The 17,309-nt window shown below is 32.9% G+C and overlaps 2 protein-coding genes across 2 annotated transcripts in view; one reads left to right on the forward strand and one right to left on the reverse strand.

Moving 5' to 3' along the window:
* The window catches only part of LOC139523969 (neuralized-like protein 2), a 220,610-nt gene that overhangs the window by 57,420 nt on the left and 145,881 nt on the right, over positions 1-17,309 (reverse strand). The gene's annotated exons all lie outside the window — the stretch shown is intronic.
* LOC139522595 (uncharacterized) overlaps positions 8,357-17,309 on the forward strand; it is a 57,063-nt gene continuing 48,110 nt past the window's right edge. Inside the window, exons 1-2 of the mRNA XM_071316060.1 lie at positions 8,357-8,558; positions 9,089-9,388. Coding sequence (XP_071172161.1) covers positions 8,357-8,558; positions 9,089-9,388 — 502 coding nt within the window. The remainder of the gene's footprint in view (positions 8,559-9,088; positions 9,389-17,309) is intronic.

Raw genomic sequence — 17,309 nt, forward strand, 5'->3', positions numbered from 1 at the left:
CATAGTTTAACATAGGACCCTAGGGGAAATTTACACAAATGTCTTTTTTTTTTAGAGAATCACCAAATGGAATGACACCAAATATAGCATGAATGTTCCATATGAGGTGCTGTTACTTTGTAACCGATCCATCATCCAACATGGCTACCAGTGGGAGACTTAGTTTAACATACATGTTATAAGACCCTACGTGAAATACATACAAATGTCTTCTCTTGGAGAACCACTGAATGGAATGAAACCATAAATAGCATGAATGTTCCTTATGATGTGCTGACTGAGTGTTGTTACTTTGTAGCTGATCTATCATCCAATATGGCCTCCAAAGGGGGGGACTTAGTTTAAATAGGACGCTATGGGTAATACATACATATGTTTTCTTTTGGAGAACCACTGAATGGAATGACACCAAATATAGCATGAATGTTCCTTTTGAGGTGCTAATAAAGTGTTGCTACTTTGTTGATGATTTACTGTTTAAGATGGCCAAGGGGATTAATTGCTAAATATCAGGGCCAATGTAACCAAATTTGGCCTCAATAGTACGGCGGCTTTGTGAAAAATTGTGCACATCCTGCTACAAGCATGAAATTTGGCATAGACCTTCCTCATCTATTACTCTTTTATTTCAGATAGGGAGGCATTTGAAAAAAATGTCTCACTTCCGGTAAAATCCAAAATGGCGGACTTCATACTTAAATCAGCCCAATATCGAAGGCTAGTATGTGAAAACGTGTCATTATCATGCTACAACCATAATATTTGGTACAAATTTTTGTTTTGTACTACTTGTGGATATATTATATTGTTTAGATATCTGCAAAAATCCTACTTCCGGTAAATTCCAACATGGCAGACATTGTACTAAAATAAGCTTATTTTTTAGGGAGGGTAATTGAAATATGTTTAAACATATTGCTACTATCATTACAATGTGCAGGAACCATTTCTTTGGTGCTTCTTATGAATACAATGTATAAGACATATTTCTTTAAAACTCTTACTTCCGGTAATATCAAAAATGGCGGAAATAAATTTTTTTTTTTTATATATTCAACTTTTTATACGACCGCAAAATTTGAAAAAATTTTCGTCATTTATTGCTATCACGTTGGCGTCGTCGTTGTCCGAATACTTTTAGTTTTCACACTCTAACTTTAGTAAAAGTGAATGGAAATCTATGAAATTTTAACACAAGGTTTATGACCACAAAAGGAAGGTTGGTATTGATTTTGGGAGTTTTGGTCCCAACATTTTAGGAATTAGGGGCCAAAAAGGGCCCAAATAAGCATTTTCTTGGTTTTCGCACTATAACTTTAGTTTAAGTTAATAGAAATCTATGAAATTTTGACACAATGTTAATGACTACAAAAGGAAGGTTGGTATTGATTTTGGGAGTTTAGGTCCCAACAGTTTAGGAATTAGGTGCCAAAAAGGGACCCAAATAAGCATTTTTCTTGGTTTTCGCACCATAACGTTAGTATAAGTAAATAGAAATCTATGAAATTTAAACACAAGGTTTATGACCATAAAAGGAGGTTGGTATTGATTTTGGGAGTTTTGGTCCCAACAGAATAAGGGGCCCAAAGGGTCCAAAATTAAACTTTGTTTGATTTCATCAAAATTGAATAATTGGGGTTCTTTGATATGCCGAATCTAACTGTCATGACTGTGTATGTAGATTCTTAACTTTTGGTCCCGTTTTCAAATTGGTCTACATTAAGGTCCAAAGGGTCCAAAATTAAACTTAGTTTGATTTTGACAAAAAATGAAACAGTTAGGTTCTTTGATATGCTGAATCTAAAAATGTACTTAGATTCTTGATAATTGGCCCAGTTTTCAAGTTGGTCCAAATCAGGGTCCAAAATTTGAATAAATGGGGTTCTTTGATATACCAAATCTAACTGTGTATGTAGATTCTTCATTTTTGGTCCTGTTTTCAAATTGGTCTACACTAAAGTCCAAAGGGTCCAAAATTAAACTTAGTCTGATTTTATAGCGAACCCTATCATAGTTTTCCATAGATTCACCTGCAAGTTACCTGTCCATTTAAACTTTTGGCAGTTCTATTGTCCCATTGAACAAATACAACAGGTAATGTTTTCTGTATAGTTTATTTGATGGACCTTTAAATTTCTTCCAAGAGAAATATATCACTCATTGATTAATTTACCTGAGTAAAAAAAAATCTTCCAAATAAATGAAAATACACTTGTAATTATTCAATATACCCTGGTTGTTGTTTTTTATTCTTCATTCAAAACTGAGGTTTTGTTATGTTTTCATGAAAGTATTTATTAGGACAGAAATCAATATAATAGATGCCCAAGGTGTATGAATGTGTGTTTTTTGTTTATTTTTCAAATTCTGTAAACCAACTTATTTTCACAAATAGTTATTCATCTCAACTTATTCCTTTTATGTTGATTTCTCAGCTACGTATCTGAATAGATTAATAATTTTCTTGCTGTTTTTATGTAAGGGAAGACCAAAAAGTAATATTTGTACAATGATTTATTTGTACTCTTATTTTATAAAATCACTGTTATTTTACTTTTGACCATACAAGAGCTGCAATATGTGATGCAGTTATAGATGGAATAACGCTTGAAAAATCTGAGAACATTTTTAAACACTGTGGATATATTCATTAAAATTATCTCCCCTGGTTATTGTTGAGTCTGACTGTTTATTTATTGTGTAGTTCTTTTGATTCATACAAAGTGCAAATTTTGCATTGGATACATTATTTACACATTACATCAATTTAGATAAAAAAAATATTTTAAGAATTTCATGATTAATTTGATTAAAAAAACGCTTTAATTTTGCATCTTGAATAATTTTGAAATCTTGAAAATGACTTTGAAACTTATTTTGCAAACTAACTTAACTAAATAAAGCAATGCACACTACTTTGAAACTTATTTTGCAAACTAACTTAACTAAATAAAGCAATGCACACTTGGCTGAGATTCATTTTACTATCATAAATACTGAAGTATGAACAAACTAATCCCCCCTTAGACAAGCTTACCCTCCTATAGGTTATAAGGTTAATTATACAAAAGTTTGATCAGAAATCAACTTTTAATTTTTGAATCAGTGTTTATATTGAAACTATAAAAAATGTATTATTGATATTGAATAAATACAATGCCACATGCAGTTTTGCAGGAGTTCTTATTTATTATTTGTACATGTATTTTTTTTATCATTGACAGTTCAATTTTTTGTTCAGGTAAATTAATCAATGAGTGATATATTTCTCTTGGAAGAAATTTAAAGGTCCATCAAATAAACTATACAGAAAACATTACCTGTTGTATTTGTTCAATGGGACAATAGAACTTACAAAAGTTTAAATGGACAGGTAACTTGCAGGTGAATCTATGGAAAACTATGATAGGGTTCGCTATAACAAAAATTGAAATCTTGGGGTTCTTTGATATGCTGAATCCAAAAATGTACTTAGATTTTTTATTATTGACCCAGTTTTCAAGTTGGTCCAAATCAGGATCTTAAATTATTATATTAAGTATTGTGCAATAGCAAGTCTTTTCAATTGCACAGTATTGCGCAATGGCAAGAAATATCTAATTGCACAATATTGTGAAAAAGCAAATTTTTTTTTAATTAGAGTTATCTTTCTTTGTCCAGAATAGTAAGCAAGAAATATTTAATTGCAAAATATTGTGCAATAGCAAGATTTTTTTTTAATTGGAGTTATCTTTCTTTGTCCAGAATCAACTTAAATCTTTGTTATATACAATATTTGTATATTCACTTTTTTACTACCAACTGATAAATTAAAATAATCTTTACCATTCAGTGATAACAAGCATTTTTTTTACATCTTAATATTTTATGATGTATTTAAATGAGTAGTTATTGTTGCAAACTCCATTAGAAATTTTAATTGAGATTAGTTTTGGAATAAGGGAAAGGGGGATGTGATAAAAAAAATTGGGTTCAATTTTTCTAATTTGAAATTTCATAAATAGAAAAGAAAATTTCTTCAAACATTTTTTTGAGAGGATTAATATTCAACAGCATAGTGAATTGCTCTAAGAGAAAACAAAAATTTTAAGTTCATTAGAACACATTCATTCTGTGTCAGAAACCTATGCTGTGTCAACTATTTAATCACAATCCAAATTTAGAGCTGAATCCAGCTTGAATGTTGTGTCCATACTTACCCCAACCGTTCAGGGTTCAACCTCTGCGGTCGTATAAAGCTACGCCCTGCGGAGCATCTGGTTTCAAAATGTAAAGAAAATGTTTATTGTGCTGGCTTTAAGTTATCCTCAAAACCACTTTTTCTTTTCTGTTGTAAATGTTTAAATACAAAGTTATCACTTCCGGTAAAAAACGTAAATTTCAAAGATGAGTCCTCAATCCATATCTTCGATGTAGATTTTTACATAGATTGATTAAAACATAATAAAATTACTTTTAAAAGTACTAAAACATTTTTAAAACTGCTACTTCAATTCGGCCAAAAAGACATTCACAATCAACACCTCATGCACACAAGGCAGTCTACGGGAGACACGATTTTTCACATCATCCTTTCTTACATCCACATGTACAAGCCTCTGACAAAATGATGAGGCTTCAGAAAGAGTTGTTTAAAAAGGGATCCTCTTTGTCCCTTCGCCTTCCATTTATAGCGCCTGGACTGGGTAGCATAAGAACCAATTCCAAGTTCTTCCCCCTTAATACCTTCCCTAGTATATTGCACGGTTTACATACTGTAAAAGACTAGATGAAGTGGAGGGAATAGCCTCAACTAAGCTTTCCTTTGCGCAAATAGTTATTTTCTTGCTTTGTTAACCATGTTTAAACCCAATCTGTTAAATTTGTGGTGCGATCTTATAGTAAAACCCCGGGGATTTAAGCTGATCAATCATCGTCCTTTATGTTAAAGTAACATTTTCATATGCCATCAATGTCTCACACACAGTCTTTTCTTTTCAAGCAAAGATAGAACTGTATCACAAGTTTCACAACTGGTAAATGCATTGATAGATATTAATATAAAGTCAAAGTGTTTTGCCCTCCCAAACACAATCCATAGTTCGTCTACCCCTATGTCATGGAGAAGCAAAACAGTAATGATAGCATCATCAGTAACGACTGTTCGAATCATGACTCGTTTAAGTTTGTGTGTCACTGCATCAGATGCATGCACCATGATTCTAGTGTCTGTCTCTTAATGTGAACATAGTGCTAAACTTGAAATACATAACATGGTGGATAAGATAGAATATCCTGAACATTTGTTGCTACAACTACCATACGCATCCGAGAATTCATCCACTCGTGTTACAGTTTCAAGGTATTTTATTGAGGTAAGGACATAATACCCAATCAGCATACTCGTTAGCCCGCAAATACATGTTTATTCACAATTGGAGAGCTGATTTTCCACATTTACAAAGACTGGTATTGTATCTTACATCCATAATGTACAAGCTCCTGATAAGATGAAGAGGCCTCACTAAGAGTTCAAAAGGGTTCCCATGCATCATATTTGTTCCTTCGCCTTCATAAGCGTCTGGACTTGTTAGCATAGGAACCAATTCCAAGCTTGTTACTCATTCATAGCCATCATGGTATATTGCACGCTTTACATGCTGAAAAAGACCAGACTGAGTCGTGGAAATAGCCTCAATAAGTCTTTCCTCTCCCCAAAACGCATGTTTTCTTGCTTTGTACTCATTCTAAACGCTAAAGTCACATCTTCAAACGCCATCCATGTCACCAACGCAGTTCCGTTTCCAGCAAACGTGTAATCTCTCAATGCCTAGTGCATTTGAAAGGTCATGTATAGATATATATCTAAAGTTTTTCCCACTTCCAAATGCAAACCAAAGTTCGTCTGCCCCTATGACACGGAATAGCGAAACAGCAATGACATCAGTATCGAGTCTTCTATGGTGCTAAACTTGAAACATCATCAAGTGGTCTACTCTTTTCCAGCATGTAAAACATGCAATATACTAGGAAAGGTGTTTAGGGGGACGAGCATTGGATTGGCTCTTATGCTACCCAGTCCAGGCGCTAATGAATGGTGAAGGGACAAAGAGGATCCCTTTTAAAAAACTCTTTCTGAGGCCTCATCATTTTGTCAAAAGCTTGTACATGTGGATGTAAGAAAGGATGTCTCGGTCGTTGTGAATGTGGAAAATTGGGTCTCCAGTGCACTGCTTTGTGTGCCTGTGGTAGGGACTGTGAATAAACATGTATTTTGGCCAAGTAGTAGTAATTTTAAAAATGCTTTAGTATTATACTGATTTTTGTTTTTAATCAATCTATCCAAAACTCTACATCGAAGAAATGGATTGAGTACTCATCTTTGAAATTTACGCCATATTTTTTACCGGAAGTGTCAACTTTGTATTTTAACATTTACAACAGAATAGAATTAGGGGTTTTGAGGATAACTTAAAGCCAAAGTATTAATTAATGACCAGCACTAAAAACAACATTTTCTTTACATTTCAAAAAAAAAGTTGAATATTTAAATAATGAATTGATATTTCAATGTCCGCCATTTTGAATATTACCGGAAGTAGGGGTTTAAAAGACAGATTTTTTATATATTGTATCCATTAGAAGCACAAAAGAAAGGTTCTGGCACAGTGTAATGATAGTAGCAATACGTTTAAACACATTTCAATTACCCTCCCTAAAAAATAAGCTTATTTTAGTACAATGTCAGCCATGTTGGAATTTACCGGATGTAGGATTTTTGCAGACATCTAAACAATATAATATATCCACAAGTAGTACAAAACAAAGATTTGTACCAAATATTATGGTTGTAGCATGATAATAACACGTTTTCAAATACTAGCCTTTGATATTGGGCTGATTTAAGTATGAAGTCCGCCATTTTGGATTTTACCGGAAGTGAGACATTTTTTTCAAATGCCTCCCTATCTGAAATAAAAGAGTAATGGATGAGGAAGGTCTATGCCAAATTTCATGCTTGTAGCAGGATGGGCACAATTCGTCTGAAATATGCTTGTAGCCGCCGAACTACAAACATTATTTTAGTACATTGTATCTGAAACTAAATCATTTAGAGTAATTCTGATAGCTAACAAATGTTCATCAGGTTACAATCTATCTGCCCTGAAATTTTCGGAAGAATCAGACAACTTGTTGTTAGGTTGCTGCCCCTGATTTGGTAATTTTAAGGAAATTTTGCAGTTTTTATGTCCCATTTATGGACATTCTAGATCTGTTTTCTGGTCTGTGCATCCGTCCATTTGTCTGTTCATCCTTCCGTCTGTCCCGCTTCAGGTTAAAGTTTTTGGTCAATAGTTTTTGATGAAGTTGAAGTCCGATCAACTTGAAACTAAGTACACATGTTCCCTATGACATGGTCTTTCTTATTTTAATGCCAAATTAGAGATTTTACCCCATTTTTAAGGTCAACTGAACATAGAAAATGATAGTGTGGATGGGACATCCGTGTACTGGGGACACATTCTTGTTGGTTATTGTCTTGAATATTATTATAGATAGAGATAACTGTAAACAGAAGTAACGTTGACTTAAGTAAGATCTTCAAATAAGTCAACATTACTAAAATTGTCTATTGACCACTTAAGGTGTTATCATGGTTATTGCCCTTATTAGTCAAATTTAACAATTTTTTGTAAATTTTTGCAATCTTTTATAAAAATCTTCTCCACTTAATCTACTGGGACAAATAGATTTAAACTAAGCCAAAATTTTCAATAGGGCATCTTAATTGAAAAATATATCCTATGAACATATAGTTGGAATGGAACCCCCCTTTTTTTTAAATGGCTGGACCCACCCCTGTGTTGATACATTTTACATACTCAACAAACCCCTTAAACCTTTGAGATTTCTCTTAATGTGTTTGCAGGAACAATTTGTTTGACCCTTGAAATCTTTGATTATAATTGTTAAATTGATAAAAGATGTTGATATTTTTGTAATTTTATTTATTTCAGTAACTTAAAATACTAGGATAGAATGACATGGATGACATATTTAGTAGTATCCCTAATGAAAGTATGGTACACAATGTACCAGTGTTGAGGAAGATTTTGATTATCATTACGATCTTGCAGCTTGCCAATCATTCTAATGCAACAGGTAAAACACCCCCTAACTAGACAAAATGAAACCCACAATTTTCAAATAAATTAGCTAACATGCATAATCATGATAATGGACAAATGGAAGAAAATAATTATAATTTAAGACAAATTTTCACCAATTTTAACAATGTGTAAAATAGTAAGCTACAATGGCCCTTGATAGTGAAATGTGGAACATTTAAAAAAAAAGAAAACTAAAGGCCAGATACATGTATGAGCTAATAGCAGTAAACGAAAAACATGACAGACAATTGCAACCACTGAACTATGAGCACAAGCAAATATTAAAGAAATTTGGCTTGGTAAATCGTATGAACGTTGATTATCTGCCTAACACAGGCAAATGGTATAAACGAACAAAATTGGAGGATACCGTAAGGAAAGTTGGAAGTGACTTGACTCATCAGATTGGTATATAACTAGCAAATTGACAAAATACAGAACAAATCTATCTAAGATTTCTTGCAGAACCTCCAAGCTTGTTCAAAGCCCAATTTCAACTAATAGATGGACAATGTTTAACCAGACTTAAAATTATGCTGTACACCTCCAAAAGAGTACTTAAATACAAAGATGTCACAAGCAGTCTGAGAAAAGCACGACTATGTGCAATACTCAAAAATAAAATAATTAACAAGATACTGGACACGTGTTGAATGATCTATGGTAATGTATTTATATTAATGTATTAAATTCTAACTAAGTCGAACAAATAAACTGACAATGCTTTGACTAAAAAAGACAAACATATAAACATCAGAATACAAAACACAAAATAGAAAACTAGAGATTAAGCAACACCAACACCATTAAAAACTTGGGGTGATCTCAGGTGCCTGAGAAGTGAGAAGGCCAAGCAGATTCTACTCCACATGTGGCACACCAAATCACATTTTTAAAATCTAGTCTGTGTGTAATAGAATTGAATTGTTCTTTTCTAGTGAAATGGGAATTAATCACTAAGCCTATTGTGTTTTCGAAGGATGTCACTTTAAAATGTTACAATTCACAAGAAAATACATGTCGCTCTGGAGGAAGGAAGTGGAAAGCAGGATCAAATTCTGCATTGTTGATTTTTGATGAGGGACCAGTAAACAAAACTAAATATGGTTCAGAATGCATGGAAGATGGCTTTACGTTGACAATCAAGCACTTTGACTTAGAAGATTTTAATCAGTACTATGCATGCAGTTATGGGTTTGAGAAATATGGAGCAAACTTATCTACAGACAATTATGAATGTAAGTATATTGTATATAGAAAATGATATAAAAGGGCAAAATCCAACTAAAAATACACTGAAAATAAAGACAAATAAATTGAGTTTGTTGTTTCAGGTTAATGAATTGATGACAGTTATTGATGTACACTTATGGCCAATTAAAATTAATTGATAGATTTTCGTCCCTGCCCACCCCTCTGAAATTCTTTTATTTTGAAAAATTTACGATTTCATGATTTTATTCATTTCCATTACCAGTAACTGCCGATAATTTTGTTCCATTAACAACATCCTGTTTCAAATTCTGGTTGTCGAGCCTTTGACTTTTGTCGAAAAAGCAAGACTAAGCGATCCTACATTCCGTCGTCGTCGGCGGTGTCCACAAATATTCACTCTGTGGTTAAAGTTTTTGAAATTTTAATAACTTTCTTAAACTATACTGGATTACTTCCAAATGTGGACAGAAGCTTGTTTATGATCATAAGATAGTATCCAGAAGTAAGTTTTGTAAAAATAAAATTCCATTTTTTTCTGTATTTTACTTATAAATGGAGTTAATGGACTTAGTTTTTCTGCGGGGAAACATTACATTCACTCTGTGGTTCAAGTTTTTAAAATTTTAATAACTTTCTTAAACTATCCTGGGTTTGTACCAAACTTGGACAGAAGCTTGTTTATGATCAAAAGATAATATACATTCTAAGTAAATTTTGTAAAAATATAAATCCATTTTTTCCGTATTTTACTTTTAAATGGACTTAGATTTTCTGCCAGGAAACAACACATTCACTCTGTGGTTTAATTTAAAAAAAAATTAATAACTTTCTTATGCTACTTTTAATTTGTACCAAACTTAGACAGAAGCTTGTTTATGATCATAAGCTAGTATTTAGAAGGAAATTTTGATAATATTTTGTACCTGTGTATCTGTATTTAACTTATACATGTTATAAATGGACTTAGTTTTTCTTCCACATGTTCCAGTTAACATTAACATACAGTCTGCAGTTAAAGTTTTAAACATTTATTAGATTCATAAACTATCCTGGATTTTTACCAAACTTGGACAGAGCTTCTTACAATCAAAGTATAGTATCAAGAGGAATATTTTTATTGATTTTTTTCCTCTTTTTGTTGAGCCTGTGATTTTCAGCAGAAGTAGGCGAGACACTGGGTTCCGCGGAACCCATACAAATTTTTTTTGCATTTCTTTGAGTAATTATACAACCGCAAAAATTGAAAATGTTTTGGTCATATATTGGTATCACGTTGTCGTCTTCATCCGAAGACATTTGGTTTTCGCACTCTAACTTTAGTAAAAGTAAAATAGAAAGGACAAGCTGTGATAAGAGTCGTTTTTGGCCCCCTTCCCAAATAAGTTTATATATACATCATTGATAGCCTTAGTATAGAAACTATTCAAAAGTATGATTTTTGTCTAGCCTTCGACTTTAGTCGAAAAAGCGAGACTAAGCGATCCTACATTCGGTCGTCGTCAGCAGCGTCCACAAACATTCACTCTGTGGTTAAAGTTTTTGAAATTTTAATTACTTTCTTAAACCATACTGGATTTCTACCAAACTTGGACAGAAGCTTGTTTATGATCATAAGATAGTATCCAGAAGTAAATTTTGTGAAAATAAAATTCCATTTTTTCTGTATTTTACTTATAAATGGACTTAGTTTTTCTGCAGGAAAACATTACATACACTCTGTGGTTAAAGTTTTTAAAATTTAAATAACTTTCTTAAACTATCCTGGATTTCTACCAAACTTGGACAGAAGCATGTTTATGATCATAAGATAGTATCCAGAAGTAAATTTTGTGAAAATAAAATTCCATTTTTTCCGTATTTTACTTATAAATGCACTTAGTTTTTCTGCTGGAAAACATTACATCACTCTGTGGTTGAAGTTTTTAAAATTTTAATAACTTTCTTAAACTATCCTTGGTTTGTACCAAACTTGGACAGAAGCATGTTTATGATCATAAGATAGTATCCAGAAGTAAATTTTGTAAAATGACAAATCCATTTTTTCCATATTTTACTTTAAATGGACTTTTTTTTTGCCAGGAAACAACACATTAACTAGTACTCTGTGGTTAAATTTTAAAAAAATTTGATAACTTTCTTTCACTATTTTTTATTTGTACCAAACTAACACAGAAGCTTGTTTATGATCAAAAGCTAGTATCTAGAAGGAAATTTTGTTAATATTTTGTACCTGTATATTGGTATTTTACTTATAAATGGACTTAGTTTTTCTTCCAGTTAACATTACATCCAGTCTGCAGTTAAAGTTTTAAAACATTTATTAGATTCATAAACTATCCAGGATTTTTTTACCAAACTTGGACAGAAGCTTCCTACAATCCAAACATGGTATCAAGTGGAATATTTTTATTGATTTTTTCCCTCATTTTTGTTGATCCTGCAATTTACAGCAAAAGTAGGCGAGACACTGGGTTTACAATTTTTTTATGTTCCGGTGAAAGGAAGGTTGCCTAGCTAGCAACGGTTTAAATAAATAGCCAAATAATCACATATGCATTGCTTTCTCATTACACATTAGCATAATTTAAAATAATATTGTTTGTTTAACACTAACTTGAGTTTGCAAATGAAAAGTCACTTTAATTTCAGTTGAAAAAATGCTTAGCAACAACCTAGCAACAAAAATTTTGCCTATAGCAACAGTTCAAAAAATTGTAATTTCAGCCATATGAGCTATAAATATAGCAATATTTAAAGATTTAGTAGCTACTGTAAATGATTTTTCTTTCATATATGATGTCTGAGTCATCATTATTTTTTTCAAGAAAATGAAATTGACCATAGCAACCTAAAAGTTCTTAGCAACAGCCGAAAAAGATAGAAATTAAATTAAACTACAAAAAAACCTTTTGAATTTTAATTGTACAAATTAGAGTAAAATCAGGTTAGATTGCATGCATGCAAGAATAACTAGCAGTAAGAAATGAAAGCAAGTCAATTGTATATCATGCTGATAAAAAGATAAGCAACCAAAATAGTGCTTAGCAACGGTTTAATAATGTTTTTTTTTGTAAACCGAAGTACAATGTAGGTTTAAGGCATTATTATTATCTCTTGATGATGTAAATATTAAATCATATGCTGCTACCAAAAACAGGGTTGAGATCTCCAAAAAAAAAATGTTTAACCCCACCGCAGGAGCCCCTGACCTTTGTTAGTGTTGTTTGATTTTTAATTTTAGATTCTTGTGTATAATTCGGAGTTTAGTATGACGTCAATTATTACTGAACTAGTATACATATTTGTTTGGGGGCCAGCTGAAAGATGCCTCAAGGTGCGGAAGTTTTTCGTAGCATTGAAGACCCATTGGTGACCTTCGGTTGTTGTCTGCTTTATGGTCGGGGTTGTTGTCTCTTTGACACATTTCCCATTTCATTCTCAACTTTAGTATTAAATAAAAGGGAAATGGTCGGTTTATTAAAAAAAAAGGATAAATACAAATCATATTGTCACATAATAATTAGTAAGTATAAACATTAACAAGTTAATAGGTAGAATAAACAAGAATGTGTCCCCAGTATAGTATACCGTGAAAATGGGGCATCATCTCTAATTTGGCATTAAAAATAATTAGAAATATATCATAGGGAACATGTGTACTAAATTTCAAGTTGATTGGACTTCAACTCCATCAAAAACTACCTCGACCAAAAACTTGAACATGAAGCAGGACAGATGGACGAACGGTCAGACGGGCGGACGGACGGATTAACGTACGAACGAACAGACAGACGCATAGACCAGAAAAAATAATGCCCATAAGTGGGCCATAAAAAAACTTTAAGTTATATAAGAAGTGACACACTTATAATTCATAAATAATAGTTGAAGTTATGAATATAGCATAAAATTTCACATTTACATGATGATTACTGGTACATTAAAAAACGCAAATGGATTAAAACTGCTATTGAAGATTCAGTATCAGATTTAAACAGCATGTATAGCAAACATGCATAGCCTGTACAATGTCATTGTATGTAACAATGTTAGATTTTAACGAGAGAAATTTATGTATTACTGAAAAATTATTACACCAGGGTTTTCGATATCACAAACTAGTCAAAACATTTACTAAATTTTATCATCGGTATAAGGACATCATTCGTAAATATAGCTCAACATGCAGACTTCTTATACGTTCAGGTATTTCACATCCAATTTTTTATGGAAATATTCTTTATAAAGCACAAAGGTGTCAGTATTCCCCTCAAAAACTAACAAAACCTTTGACATGTTTGAATAGACTTATTAAGAAGGAATATAGTTACGATACTGTTGTCAGGTCATTAAAGATTGCATATTTTGGCGTTAATATTGATTCACTTATAGGGTCTTTGCATCGGAACTAAACACATTTATTCAAAAACCAGTTGTTGGCATGACACAGGTTATGTTCTTCTCATATAGGGGGGCCAGCAGGGATCTCCATGGCCTGTTTAACGATGGCGCCCCGCCATCGTTCAAATGTCTTGCGCCATCGTCAAATGACTTGCTCCATCGTTAAAAAGTCTTGCGCCATCGTTAAATTGTCTTCCGCCATCGTTCAAAACTTCATCGTTTTTTTGTAGCCCGACGCCATTTTTTGTTATCAATTATAATCAAATGCATGTAATTGCATAACCCTTAGGCTTTTTATGTTATAATCCAATACAATTCTAACGCCTGGGGGATATATCCGGATTAAGATCGCTAATCACTTGTACCTGAGCTTGTAGGCAACACTCCTTTTGCGCCAATTACTGTTTTTCAGGGGTATCATTTGCGCCAATTTTTTTTTCTTCAAATGTATCAATTGCGCCAGTTTTCGGAACTCATTTGCGCCAGTTTTCGGAACTCATTTGCGCCAATTTACCTGAACACATATTGATCGTACATATTAAAGATTAATATATATTTAGTATCATTTTTGTCTGAGGGGAAGTCTTGCACATACACATGAGACCGACCCACAAAAGTTAGAGCGTCAAATACTACGAACAGCATGCAAAAGAAAAGCTACAGAAAATATATCCGAAAGACCAGCTAAGATCATATGTTCGGAGCTATTCCATCATGAAGAGGAACATCTACAGAAAAATGACTTGAAGTGCATAAGACAGTCTATGTACAGAGAGAGAAGATAACTGTTCCCTGCCCAACCAAAAAGATCAGTAGAATTTCAAAAAATTTAAGTGAGGTATAGTGATCACAAATAAAGAAGAAGAGTTTGTTTTAGTAAATGATATTGACAGTGGCATTGTTATTCTCGGTTGTGAAGCTAACTTGAAATTTCTTTGTATGCGGGGCAGAAGATGTTTTTGCATACAATACATGGATTCAGGAATGGACGTTTAATTTATATTCCACTTTTAGATTGCCTTTTGCCTTCTAAATCAGGAAACTGTAATAGAAACATTTTTCTGTGTTTAAGGAATGTTTTTCTTTAAATTGGCGCAATCGTATATTTTATTTTTGGCGCAATTGATACCATGTAATTTTTAAACAGGTGGCGCAAACGTAGCATTAGAGAAAAAAGTTGTGGCGCAAAAGGACGCATTTTTGGCGCAAACGGATCTCTCCCAGCTTGTACAGGTAGATCAACAAACCAGACAGGAGAATACTATCTGAGGATAGACGATCCATTTGTCGAATTAACCAAATAAGTTTCAGCAAATGATTATGATAATTTAGATTAAATAGATAAATTAATAATCCAGTTACAAAGAAAACAGTTTAACAAGTCGAATACGTGCTTTATTTTGACTTACGCAATCGGCATCCCCCTTTTTTAAGAAGTACAAAATAAGACGCAAAACAGTAAATATAATTTCATCGCAAATAACTCAAGTACTGCTGTAACGATAATTTAGATTACTTTAAAAGTTTAAAAGTAAAAACTTAAATATTTCCTGTAAGAAATATCGTATCGTAATTCCGAATTCATTTCGTATATTACAATCAAATTGATACATCCGGGTTTCCGGTTTCTTTTCAGACTCGAAAGATGCATGTTGCACAGCATCAATCTGCCAGATAAAGTAATTAAAAACCTTTTCATTTGTCAACATTAGCTTTATAAATCTCTTTAGCCTTTTACATAACCCGTACGAATCGTTTTGTTGTTGCTGCAAATCAGCCATACCGGTAATGGGTTCTGAATTTGACAGTGTCAATGAAAAATAAGCTCCACATCATATGATTTTTAACCCCCATAACAATTACCAAAAATACAAAAAATCTACATGGGGACCTTCGTGACAGCTTTTGGTCATTCTCAACTGAGGGTGGACCATGAAGACTTGGCATTTAAATGATTAAAAACTGCAATAAATGAAAATATGATACTTCTAATTCTATAATGAAAATTCAAATAAATATAATTTAAATTTAGAAGCAATGAATTAGCATGTTCACCATTCCTTGTTTGGAAGGATAAAATACTTCCGATCGCGCTACACTGTACAGCGTAGACACGGTTTGTAATGGTGAAAGTTCCTCCATCGTTCAATTCTCATCCGTGGAGATCCCTGGGCCAGAAACGGCCCTTATCATACCTTGTCCTTTATAAGATTTAATCACAAGGTTTATGACCAGAAAAGGATGGTTGGGATTGATTTTGGGTGTTTTGGTCCCAACAGTTTAGGAATAAGGGGCCAAAAAGGGCCCAAATAAGCATTATTCTTGGTTTTCGCACAATTACTTTAGTATAAGTAAACAGAAATCTATGAAATTTAATCATAAGGTCTATGACCACAAAAGTAAGGTTGGGATTGATTTGGGGTGTTTTGATTCCAACTGTTTAGGAATAAGGGGCCAAAAAAGGGCCCAAATAAGCATTATTCTTGGTTTTGCACAACAACTTTAGTATAAGTAAATAGAAATCATTGAAATTCAAACACAAGGTTTGTCAACACAAAAGAAAGGTTGGGATTTATTTTGGGAGTTTTGGTCCCAACAGTTTAGGAATAAGGGGCCCAAAGGGTCCAACATTAAACTGTTTGATTTCATCAAAAATTGAATAATTGGGGTTCTTTGATATGCCAAATCTAACTGTGTATGTAGATTCTTAACTTTTGGTCCGGTTTTCAAATTGGTCTACATTAAGGTCCAAAGGGTCCAAAATTAAACTAAGTTTGATTTTAACAAAAATTGGATCCTTGGGGTTCTTTGATATGCTGAATGAAAAAAAAAGTAGTTTGATTTTTATACGACCGCAAAATTTGAAAATTTTTTCGTCGTATATTGCTATCACGTTGGCGTCGGCGTCGTCGTCGTCGGCGTCGTCGTCGTCGTCCGGCGTCCGAATACTTTTAGTTTTCGCACTCTAACTTTAGTAAAAGTGAATGGAAATCTATGAAATTTTAACACAAGGTTTATGACCACAAAAGGAAGGTTGGTATTGATTTTGGGAGTTTTGGTCCCAACATTTTAGGAATTAGGGGCCAAAAAGGGCCCAAATAAGCATTTTCTTGGTTTTCGCACTATAACTTAAGTTTAAGCGTATAGAAATCTATGAAATTTTGACACAAGGTTTATGACCACAAAAGAAAGGTTGGGATTGATTTTGGGAGTTTTGGTTCCAACAGTTTAGGAATAAAGGGCCAAAAAGGGTCCAAATAAGCATTATTCTTGGTTTTCGCACAATAACTTTAGTACAAGTAAATAGAAATCAATGAAATTTTAACACAAGGTTTATGACCACAAAAGGAAGGTTGGGATTGATTTTTGGAGTTGAGGTCACAATAGTTTATGAATTAGGGGCCAAAAAGTGGCCCAAATAAGCATTATTTTTGGTTTTCGCACAATAACTTTAGTATAAGTGAATAGAAATCAATGAAATTTTAACACAAGGTTTATGACCACAAAAGCAAGATTGGGTTTGATTTTGGGAGTTTTGGTCCT

Source organism: Mytilus edulis, chromosome 5 (assembly GCF_963676685.1).
Source record: "Mytilus edulis chromosome 5, xbMytEdul2.2, whole genome shotgun sequence".
Taxonomy (NCBI): Eukaryota; Metazoa; Mollusca; class Bivalvia; order Mytilida; family Mytilidae; genus Mytilus; species Mytilus edulis.